The sequence below is a fragment of the Panicum hallii genome, chromosome 8, assembly GCF_002211085.1.
Source record: "Panicum hallii strain FIL2 chromosome 8, PHallii_v3.1, whole genome shotgun sequence".
Classification (NCBI taxonomy): domain Eukaryota; kingdom Viridiplantae; phylum Streptophyta; class Magnoliopsida; order Poales; family Poaceae; genus Panicum; species Panicum hallii.
In genome coordinates, this window is record NC_038049.1 from 5143344 (window position 1) to 5155366 (window position 12023).

At 49.4% G+C, this 12023-nt stretch overlaps 1 protein-coding gene across 1 annotated transcript; it reads right to left on the minus strand.

Moving 5' to 3' along the window:
• Positions 1-1600: 1600 nt before the first annotated feature.
• LOC112903109 lies at positions 1601-4565 on the minus strand. Its single transcript, XM_025972323.1, has 4 exons — positions 4445-4565; positions 3647-4063; positions 2225-3484; positions 1601-1943 (listed from the first exon to the last, which is right to left on the minus strand). Exons 1-4 carry the CDS (start codon positions 4514-4516, stop codon positions 1863-1865), a joined length of 1830 nt encoding a protein of 609 aa, XP_025828108.1. The 5' UTR covers positions 4517-4565; the 3' UTR covers positions 1601-1862.
• Positions 4566-12023: the final 7458 nt, after the last annotated feature.

Sequence of the window (12023 nt, forward strand, 5' to 3'; positions counted from 1 at the left end):
TATCAACCTTGACTTTCCGATATGAATACAATTTGCACATCTAGTGTCATTTCTTTAAACACCATGAATATTTTATAACCCATCTATATATAGTGTTTGAGACAGGGAAAGGAAACAACATATGTGGCTATTACGTATGTGAGTTCATCCACGACTTTACCGGTGCAAAGAAAATGACGCGAAAAGAATTCAATGTACGTAACAAAATTAATAAAAATTTATTGCATTTAATTCAGTACATGAATGAATTAAAAATAATGATGTTTGTATGTGATAAATTTGGAAAATGAAAGATGACCTCATCGAACCGGAAAGAGTTAGGGCAATTCAAGAATCACTCCGTGGATTCCTGTTGGATAAGGTCATAGACCCCGCTGGAGAATTTTATACCGATCATAGGGTAAGCATGGTCTATTTGACGAAAATAGGGATGATGATGAAGAAGAAGAGTAATAATTGAAGTACTTGGAAGGAAACAACTTATGTACCTACTTGTAATATCTGATCCCAAGTGTGCATTATTATTTGAAGTACTTGTAATATTTGAAGTGTATATAAACTGTATATAATATATATATATATAGTCTTTGCTATGCTATAGACACGAATAGAAATACAAATGCTAGTATACGCAAGCGAATATGGATATGAATATGAATACGAATTAAAACTAAAAAGGAAAAGAAAAGAAACATAAGCAAACAAAAAAAGAACTTAATACTGGCCGGTAAGACCAACCGATACTAAACTGCCGCGCCAACCGCCCTGCGTGGCAAACAGAAACAGTTTAGTACCAGGCATTGCGCATGGTACTAAATGTAAATGCATGTGCCAATTTAGTACCGCCTAAGTTGTACCGGACGGCGCACAGGTACTAATCGAGGTTCCTACCCGGAAATAGTGCTCACATCTCTAGCAGTGGGCAGTTGTGAGTCACCTACTGGAGTGAGGTCATCAACATGACGTGGGCGCTCCACAGTCCTCACAGTTCACAAGTAGTTAGTGCTAGTTAGTTTTGAGAGTATATTAATATGGGCGTACCTTTCTTTATTATCCACTTGAATTATTTCGTCCACAATTATTACATCTGTATACGAAGTGGGTCACCAATAAAGACTAGTTTGGAAGTGCTCCTCCCAAGACGGATTCTTGGTACAGTAAAAGTAAAAAGGAGAAGAAAGAAAAAGAAAAGTGGCTTTACCGGCTCCCAGTTCACTTTCTCCTTGATTCCCAAACCCACCCTGCTACAGTGCTGGTAATTATCGTGCCAAATCAGGTGAAGTTGAAACCGGAAGGAACGATGCCAAATAAGTCTTTGTGTGATCCACATTAACATTCGTTAAGTGCTCTTGTTTGGAGTTTGATCCCGTTTTGGGGTCCTTTGACTATTATTTTCTCGTACAATATATTATCAATTGCTAAAAAGATATAATATGAAATAAGTTGATAGAAGAATAGTTCTTTATTTTTATGTATTACAAATACTTAAATACCTATTATTTAAGTTAACGTTGTTCGAATCAACAAATTTTTTCAAAAAAATGCGCATTAATTGATTTTTTGCTGGAGGATGGAGGAAGTACGAAGTACTACTGCACTGATCCTTCATTTATTCCATAACACCATGGTCGTACACGATGTCATCCATGTTACACAGGAACACAAACATGAACACGTACAAGTGAACACTGTCACATGGAACTCAAACACTAGTAAGCACACACATGAATACAAGATCTGTAGCCAGCCTGCAGCTAGCTCTCCTTATTTCTCCACGCATGAACACGCCGGATCCGTCGATGATGATCGAGTATGGATGTGTAAGGTAGATCGAGTCGCCGTCGCCGTCATTCATCGCCGGATCATGCGACTGCCCGCGGCTGCGGCGGCACCTCGACGTTGGAGGAGTTGCATCGCCTCACGTTGCTGGCTTGAACCAACGCCTGTAATTGTTTCCTCAGTTAGACCCCCATCACATGCGTCTACTCTCTCCTAAGTAGACGCAGTTTGGCACTATCAAAAGCTATACTTTTATTTGACCACTGATATGTCATATATTACTATAAAATTGGCATTGTACAAAAGAGCTTTCTAGTAATATTATACAATCGACAAATTCAAACATTGGTCAAGAAAAAGAAAATTTGAATCTTAGGTTTGGTATTCGCCTTCCAAGAAGAAAAGGAGGTAGTACGCACTAAGTGAGGTCTATGAAGGCACGTACCAGGTACATTTGGTTAGCTGCTTGGTTGATGGCGTCCAGCAGCACGGCCGGGTACGCAGCGTTGACGCGGTAGGTGTCGTCGTCGCGCCCCGACGGCAGAAACACCGGCGGCGGGCGCGGCTCCACGCAGGCGTCGTCGCACTCGCACGGCGGGCAGCCGCCGAGGCCGTCGCCGCCCAAGTTTCCACCAGGCGGCGTGACGACAATCGTCGTCGCCTCCTGCACCGTGAGCTGCACGCTCAGCGTGGCGAACGCCGGGGCGACGCTGCTCGGCGAGCCCATCGCCGTCGGCCGCTGCGTCTGGTAGCTCGACAGCCACGACAACATGTAGGCAGTCGCCGACAGCGGCGACGACGACGAGCCGCTGCCGCTCCCTGCTGCCGCTAGGATGGTCACCATCTTGCTGATCTCGACCTCGAGGACTCCCAGGTCCAGGCCGCTCCAGAACTGGCGGGCCTGCACGAACTCCTCCCACCGGCTCTGCAGCTTCGTCGCCATGGCGGCGCCCACTTCCGCCGTGATGGAACTGAGCTCCCAAATCTCGTTCTCGACAAAGGTGGTCACCATGTCCAGCATGCCGAACTGGACGATCTGGTCCATCACCACAGGGACGGGAACTTTCTGCAGCGAGGCGGCGATGGCGACGCCTTCCGGCGGCGGCCTTTGCACCGACAAGGTGGCCTGGATCTTCGGTGGAGAAGCATCGCCGTCGCTGGCCATGTAGTGGCCGAAGAAGCTGGCGGTGAGCAGGTCTTGCTTGTCGCAGCAGCCGTCGACGGAGGCCGACGTCGGGGGCACAGCAGGCACGTTGAGGTGGACGATGAAGCTTTTCGCCTCGCCGGCGTAGAGGACGCCGACGGTGACCTCGCCGGACGTCCTGTCGCCAGTGATGGCGCTACTGTATCCCCCCGACTCGATCCTCTCCACCCTGACGCCGCTCCCGACGGCCGCCTCGAGGCTGACGCGCGTGCCGACGGCGGCGACGGCCTTGATCCCGCTGAGGCAGACGGCGACGGCGCCGGTGATGCTGTCCATGTTCTGGTCGTCGTCGACGAAGGAGTAGGTGCCATGGGACTCCTCGGCGATGGAGAGCAGCGCCTTGGGGTCGTGCGCGGCGCCCAAGCCGATCGTGTGGACGACGGGTTGGTTCTTGAGGAACTCGCGAGGCAGCTTGCTGAACCTGCTGCTCTCCTTGGTGTCCGTTACCAAGATGATGAAGCTCGCGCGGCTGCTCGTGCTCGCCGGCAGCTCCGAAAGCATCTGCAACAATTTCAGTCAAGATCAGCAGCGGTGCACATGGCCATTTCTCAAACTCAAACTGGCTGTGTGCGGTCGCAAAGGCTGGAAACTTATTCCATTTTAAAAAAAAAAAAGTGTACATGGCATGTCCTCCGTCATAACGTGTGTACATGGCATGCGTACCTTGATGGCCTCCTTCAAGCTAGAGCCTTGCTGAGCATGGCCATCACGGGGACGGGCCTGCAGCTTGTCCAGGGAATTTCCGGCGTTCCGCCAGGCATCACGGATGTCGAGAAAACCAGTGGCCGTCTCTCCGAAGAGCCGGTTGCTGGACGGCCCAACGACGGCGAGACGGTCGTCGTCGCGGAGCTGCCTGATGATGAACAGGACGGCCTTCTTCACTGAATCCAGCCTCGCCGTGCCGCCGCCAACATTGAGCACCACGGCAAGGTCGACGGGGACACGACCCTTGTGACCCGCCGCCGGTGGCGCCTCGACGCGCACCAGGACCTGGAAGTCTTTGCTTGTCTGGCCTCGTGGGATCTGAGGGAAGATTGGGGTGGTCGTCAATTTCATGGTCTCGGCACCGGTGGTCGTGGCCTGCACATGCGTACATGATGTTTAGATCATGATCAGGAAAGGCACACATCAAAAAAATTATGGAATTCTTCTAAATAATGATGTTTCCAAGCTCATCATGCTCATTTTGGACCTGAGTTCTCTGCTGGTTTGGCATCTTTTCATGCCGAACCATTTCAAACAAGAATATAAGTCGAGTGTTTTGTGGCAAAGAGAGAACCATGACATCAATCGGCAATGTATTCGGAAAAATACAAAACCCATTATTAGTTGGAAAAACCCCAAAGCAGTAGTAAATGTTAGCATGGGAATGATCATATTGTTGTGATTGCTGTGTTATGCCAGGAAAATGAAACAAACTAAGTAGAAACTAGTTCGAAGAAAAAAAGAAAGCAAGTTAACCTCTGAGAGCAGGAGTGTGAAAAGGAGGCACGCCAACAACACAGCTGGCGCGCCCATCCTATACACTTTCATTTTGTGCGTATATGGAACAGGTGAATATAGGTGATCTATAGTTCTTTGATCTCGCTTGTGTTGTCTAAGAAGCCAGGCTTCTGCATGGGGTGCGCACATTATATAGCAAGCTAGCTAGCCAGGCGATCACTGTCAGCAGCTCAGCAGCATGAAGCCATTGGGGAAAAAAAATACTACGTGAAACCAAGCAATAGTCCTGCACATTACCATTGCTTAGGCAACTTTTTTTTAAAATCAGTTTCCGTTCCAAATATGTAGCATTTATTAGCCCATAAACCTCAGCATCAGCCGGAAACCAAGCAATAGCATGGATGATGCTGGAGGTAGGGCCGGTAAAGGGTTTCAATATTTTAGGATCGGATTAAGAAAGAGTTGGGCTCCTATTTTATATATTTTTAAGCTGAGAATGATTAATGACGGAACTGATAGTGAAGGAGATTATTAGAACCATGATCCATTCTAGCTAGAAGTAGAATAGACACCTTGGAAACATAACCAGCACACTACTACGAACAAGATCTTTACAGACGCTTACGGGAGGCGTCAAAAACCTAACACAAACGGCCACGTCACTTGACCGACCTAAATGCGAAAACCGGTGGACTGACGACATACATGGTCCGCGGCCGGTGTATAAGCAGCTTCCAAAGCACGGGAATTAGGTGTGATCAGTCACACTGTGATAATGTGTACGTATTTTACATGTAACTAAAACTAAAGTGGCCGGACACGTACTTCTTGCTTACGTACACGTACAAATTGTAATTAGTGGCACACGCATTCGTGGATGGTATTGTTTTTGCCACCTCGCTAGATATAGTATGTGGTAGATGATGGTAGCTCTGCCCTGCATCCGTGTAACACGAGAGAACTAATGTAATAGTGGTGACCGGTGCCAACTCAAAAGTCTTGTTAACAAAAGGTGCCTCCTCCATGTGGCGCCGTGCGCAGGAGAGAGCAATGAGTTAGCGTGGTTGATGGCGACGATTGATGTGAAATAGTACCATGATTCATCATGACAACATCAAGCTAGCTAGTAGGCCATCTAGTCATCAAGGAGTAGTATTGTCGTGCCATATGATGTACTATATCCTTGGTCGAATAAGTATGCGTGGTGGAGAACGAAGGGGAAGGCTCAACAACCATCCCGCATCATGTGTTGTTTTGGCTAGATTAGCACCGTAGGAGAAATTCACAGTACAAAGATCTGCCAGGATCTACTCCTGCTACTTAGCTTTTTGCGGTGCCGTATATCGTACAGGTGAGGGTATGCCTAAACTTATTCGGGCTCTACAACTATGCGACGTCAATTATGATGTTCCTTACGCTCCCTGTGTCTCTATTTTTTTTTAATGTAAAAAGTTACCATAGGAGATGCAAAAACCTACACTACAACAAAAATTATTTGTAGGAGAGGGTGGTTCAGCGGACGAAGAGGTTGTCCGTGCACTGTGCCAATTCATCAGGTCCTCAAAATTTATTTTTAGAGACGATTCATGATTCGGTCCGCCTCCAAAAAATTGCTTCTATTTTGAGCGGCAGGTCGGAACATGAACCCCTTTTGGAAATCATCATTTCCGGTAGCAGTTCGTGTTTGGAAATATGGAATTTCTAAGGGCAGACCGCAATACAGACCGGCCCTAGAAATAATACCTGCCAAAGTAAATACAAAAGAATAGCAAACCATGCCTAGTCACAAATGACTCTATGGTTTTGTTGAGAAGAGCTTGTGCAAGGCTTGAGGTCATGGTGATAGCCTAGGTGTGAGAAAAATTTAGCTATTTTTTAAAGTTGTTTTTTATTTTTTCTGATATTTAAATATTTTAGAATGAATTTCTAGTGGCATTCCATGCTATGGTCGTCTCTAGAAATCAGTTTCTATGTGCGGTTTTTAGAAATCTTAATTCTAGCTACGAAAAGCGATTGTGGACCATGTGTGACAGTCCCGGCTCTAAAAATAGTATTTTAACCGGTCCGGCAAATGATTTGCAAATAGTAGTGTGATGAGGTTGATCTATCGTGAGAGTTCCTTGACAGATACCAAAAGTAAAAAAAAGTTTTGTCTGTTCATGGATTACGCTCTCGTGTTACACGGATTCATAGTTCGGCATGCATGCACACACCTTCATTTTCTTTCTGGATGGCAACAACACATGCTAACAGATGTCAGAAAGGCCCGTATATGGGTTCTAGACCACACCATTCTCTTCAACTCTTTGCTATCAAGAGAGAGTCAATGACCTAGCATCATCTCCAGTATTTTTTTTGCTTATATGCAACACGGTACCCTATTTCGAGAACACATCAAGCACACCTAAGAATTATTTGCAGAGCCAGTTTGAAACCGGTAACAAACATAGTGTCCGGTAGTGTCTTGGAAGCATATTGTCATGGCACGTGGGAGTAGCTACAAGTACGTGTAGAATAAATTTATATATATATATATAATTGTGTTCCGGTGTACCATTAACTCATCAACATTGACGATCAACATTTGCTATTACCTATCTAGGGTTTGCAAAAATATGTCCTTATCCACATGTATCAATTTACTACAAATATAAAATTATTATTTTCTAGATTTTTATTCATATAAATTTTGTTTATTAGGTTTTCTAAAACACATGCCTAGGCACCGTCTCCAGAGGCCAGGAGAAATTTTAAATATAAAAAAGTGTCATCCAAACCTCAAATTAAAAATCGTTCTGACAAAATTTTGAAACAAAGTCGCTACTTACCACAGGAAAGTGCACCAAAAATAAATGATTAACTATGCGGAGGCAATTATATTTTCAATGTTTCTTTACTTTTTATGATGAAAAATTGTGGTAATACCTAGAGTCCACCATGGTATATGGGCCTAGGCCCCCTAGCCCACCCTTCTACCATCCCTGAATGTGTTGGGGCTAAAAGATATTTCTAACATTAAAATATACCATGTTAAGGATATCTGGAGACTTTCTCAATTGATGTGTTGGGCCTGATAGGATTAGTAGACCTTAAAAAACTTGCAAGTTCTTAGGGATAAATTAAAGAGCTGGAGATGGTTATGATTTTGGCATCTAATTAGTCCTAGCCGTAAAAGTTAAGGGAGGGAACTACCACTTGTGTAATACAAAATTTTCTTTATAGCTAGTTTAGATTAATAGAGCAAATTGCGATGAAGTCGGAGCTGCTTTGATGTCGGGTTTGTGGAAGCTCAGCAGTGATGACGCATTGTTTTTTTTAAAAAAAAGATTGCGGGAGCACCGCTGTGTCATTTAAGCTGGGAGAAGAAGCAAGTTCCGAGTACACCTTAAAAGCGATATTATATAAAACCAGAATAACTCGAACTCTAATAGACAAACACTAAACATTAAACAAAGAAAGCTCCGGGCTCCCGCAAGCCAACGTCCTGCAACTGGCTTCTTCTTTGATGTCATGCACAACTTGTGCAAGTAGTTGCAACGAAACTCTTTGATTGGACAGCTGAAAGCCTCCATAATCTGCTGAATTTGCAATCCTTCACATCGTATCGGGTACACCGCGCTCTTGTCAGTATTAGTGATCAAGCCAGACGCCATACCAAAAGAAGCCAGTATTCTTGCCACAACCTGCACCTCAGTACCAACCGGGTTCAGAAAAAATGCTGCGTCATCCGCAAAGAGACTTGTTCTGAAATGAACCGGATTCCCAAATCGCGGAATCCGACTCCCTGTATCATCGTGATAGTCCCTGGATCAAGTGCTATCACATACAGAACTCATTTCAGGCATAATATCACTGTCATACTCATAGAGAGGTCAAACACGGATTTAATTATTACATCAATCCAAAGGATCTGTAGTACGGAAATTATTACAAGCCTCTCGGCTAAATCGAACAAGCAGAAGGTGCAAAACGGTAGCTAGGTCTTCGGCCGTCCTTCGTCTTCGGGAACCTCCTCCACAGGCGACTTGAGCGTAGCTCGGGCCTCAGTTGTACCATCCGTCGTCGTTGGGGTCGAATTCCGGATCGGATCCTGCATCGTACCAGGCTATCCCCAAGAAATGGGATAGGTTCACGTCACCATCTGTATGCAAGCTTTATTGTGGTCTACTCTACGGATATACAAGAGTTCAAGGAGTAAAGCTGGGGTTTCCCTATGCATGCAATATATATATATATATAAGAATACACATCTCCTGTCGCTTCCGACTCGGGCTCTTCCGGCATTCCGGACTTCCGGTCACACACACCTTCCAAAGCCACCAAGTCGATGCGAGGACTCCCTCTCCTCGCATCTCAACTGCCCCCTGGCAGGGAGATATTCTAGAGGGAGGTAGAAATCATGAGTAACACTAACTAATAAGAGCAACAGAGGAGTAGGGATGTCCATAACCGAGGACGCGGCTATACGTATAGTTTTCACCCTGCAGGGGTTGTACACCTGGACCCACTCGAATCGACACTAGCCGGAGATCAGCCGACTAGTATACGAAACACCGGTCTACTGGAACGGAAATAGGAGCCACGGCACCATCCGGCTTTCCCGGGTCTTGGGCGCATCCTCCCACGAGAGGTCGCCCCGGGACTGTGAAGCCTCCCATGCGTCTCGGGGAACGTGAGGTCAGCACCTCCTTCCCCTGCACCGATACTCGATCCTCCTACCGGCTTGGTACCGCGCTTGCTAATTCCGGACCGGGCCCACCCTCATAATGGGTAAGTGGTGTGCACGCTTAACAGATTCCCACAAGTCATGGTTACTCTCACCCGGTCCTTATCTGCCGGAGCGGGCATCTTCGCCGAAGGCGTATCCACCTCGGTGGTCCGCAACCGCACCCTTAACGGGTGCCCCGAACACCTCAAACGCGTATCCAAAACTGTACCCGCCACAGGTACTCCGTAGGGTGTGCCAAGATACACACCCCAAGCTCTCGATCCACGATCGAGTTAGGTTGCCCACTCCCGGCTAAACCCTAATCACCAACTCCTGAAGAGAACCACTTCACACACGCTAAGACTATCCATCCATACCCACACATGCACATTCAAGGATTTACAAGGCATTTCATATAATCAACAAGTAAGATAGGTTGGCAAGGGGTATGGTACATAAAAGGGCCATGCAGGTTTATCTCGGTATAAATACATACATATAGCGATAGCATATCTACAAGCAAATGCCTAAATAGGAGTTCAATTCGTAGATGGGCGTGAACCTGGCGTCTCTTCGAAGTCCTCCTGGGCCTCAGGGTAGTCTTGGTCGTCGGTCAGCTCCTCGCGGGTAGGTCCTATTCGTAAATACGGGTAAGAGTAGGGACCAAAGTGCAAATGTGCACAAAAGGTTGCAAATAAGATCCAATTCACCACAATGCCCATTCTAACAGGTGGTTCATGATTTTAGAAGAATTAAGAAACTGGTTTCATAATTTTCGGAGGTCCGGATAATTTATTATGAATTTTCTAAGGAAAAACCTATTTCTGAAATTAATAAAAGAGTTTCAGAAAAGAAAACACTAAACAGAGACACGTTGCAGCACTAGGGCGTGCCACGTGGCATGCTGACGTCAGCATGACGTCAGCAGGGGGGTCCGGGGTGCTGACGTCAGCAGTGGGCCTTGCTGACGTCAGCGTTGACCTGTCAACGTTGACCGGTCAACGGTCAAGGGTCAGGTCAGCGGTCATCGGGCCCCACTGGTCAGCCTCGGCACGAGGCTGACAGGTGGGCCCCTCGGGTCAGGCCGGGTAAGTAAAAAGAAAAAAGGGATCTCGATTTGATTTTTGGGCCGGAAGTGGAGTTGGGCCGGCTCAAGGCCCAGTAAGGCTTGGCTAGGCTCGCGGCGTCAGCTCGGCCTGCGGCTCAGCAGGCCGGTCGGGCAGCGGGCTGGCTAGGCTTGTGGTCTGGCTCGGCTCGGGTCCTCCGCGGGTCGGATTCTTCCTGGGCCGTGACGATCCTTGGGCCGCAGTGGGCTGGCTCGACGCTTCGTCTTCTCCTCCTCGCGGGTCGGGCTGTCTTCTCTTCTTCTCTTCCCTGACAGGATGGGCCCAGTTGTCGGCCTCCGCGGGATCCGATGTGGCGAGCCCGGATGCGGCGCGGCAGATGAGGGTGTGTGTGCGTGTGAGCGCCGAAGCGCGCGTGCGGGTGTGGACGCCCGAAGGGCGCTCGGGGAAATGCCTCAACGGCATGGCCGCGACGCGAACGCGACGTCGCGGTCGCGTCGCGGGGGTGGACGTGCACGGCGAGGTTGTGGTGCAGGCAAGGCTGAGGCAAGGCTGGGTTCGGTGCACGCACGCGCGCGAGTCCTGGTTTCCCAGGGCCGCGGCGTGGCCGTGCCGTGCGCGGGCGCCGGCATCCCGGCCCGCGCACGACGCGGGGTGGCGGACGGCGGTAGCGGGGAAAAGGGCGGCGCGTCGGGCTCCTGCAAGAAAAGACGGCACGGCGGCCGGAGGGGGATGGGGTCCTACGGCCGGCTACGGATTGCTCACCGGCGGCCCGTGGCTCACGCCGGCAGCAGGGGAAAGAAGAGGGGTTGGCGGCGGTGCGGCTCACCGGCGGGGCTGAAGGGAGAAGGGTCCGGTGCGGTGGCGGGTCGGAGCCGGTGGGTCGAGGCCGTGCAGGAAGAACCGCGGCGTTGGTGAAGACGATCGGGGCGCCGGCTCGGTGAAGCTCCGGGCGGCGGCGACCTTCTCCTTGTGCGGCTCCGGGTGGCGTCGTCCTCCTCCTCGCGCGGCTCTTCTCCTCCACCTCCTTCTCTCTCTCTCTCTCTCTCGGGTGCGGCGGCGGCGGAATGGAACAGAAGTGCGAGGGTGGCTAGGGTTTTGGGCAGCGGCCGAGGGGTTTTATGGGATGACCCTAGGGCTTGCGGCACGGGCCCGGACACCGAAGGCGGCGATGCCCGGCGTCCGTGCCACGGCCACGCGGCGGGCATCGGGCGGCTGCAGCGCGGGTTAGGGCAGCGTGGGCGGCCGAGGCGCGGGGGAAAAGAGGCGGGCGATTGCGCTGCGCTATCGCGGAGCGGCGACAAGCGCGCGCGGCTGCCAGGTGACGTGAGGGAGCGGGGGCCGCGGCGGGGAAGAAAGAGGAAAAGGAAGGGGGCAGGCGGTTGGAGGTCCTGTCGCGGAGCGGTGGCGAATGACGACGCGGGGAGAAGCGAGCCGGGAGAGAGAGAGCGGCGGAGGTAGAAGGGAAAGCTGACGGGTGGGACCCGCCTGTCAGCTGCCCCGGGCGGAAGGAAGGGAGGCGTCGCGATGGTTCGCGAGGCCGGACTGGGCCGCGGTGCTGGGCCGGTTCGCGCGGACTGGCGCGCGTGCGGGAAAAGAGAGGGAGAAAGGGAGAGGAAAGAAAGCGAGCTGGGCCGGGCTGCGTGGGCTGGCGGTCCAAGAGGGAAATAGAGAAGGGATTTTTGGATTTGAATTTGAACATCCTTTTCAAATTCAAATCCCACACAATGGAGTCAAACAAATTCAAAAATCCAAATCCAATAAAATGCTTCAACCTATCCCAAATAATATCATACACAAGAGTTTTTGAAATTCATGATTTTTG

Excerpts from the sequence above, each read along its gene's own strand:
- LOC112903109 (XM_025972323.1), bottom strand. The coding sequence starts at position 4,516 with ATGAAAGTGTATAGGATGGGCGCGCCAGCTGTGTTGTTGGCGTGCCTC. Across the intron at positions 3,485-3,646 it reads GCTTGAAGGAGGCCATCAAG|ATGCTTTCGGAGCTGCCGGC; the intron begins GTACGCATGCCA and ends AAATTGTTGCAG. Across the intron at positions 1,944-2,224 it reads CAGCTAACCAAATGTACCTG|GCGTTGGTTCAAGCCAGCAA; the intron begins GTACGTGCCTTC and ends AAACAATTACAG.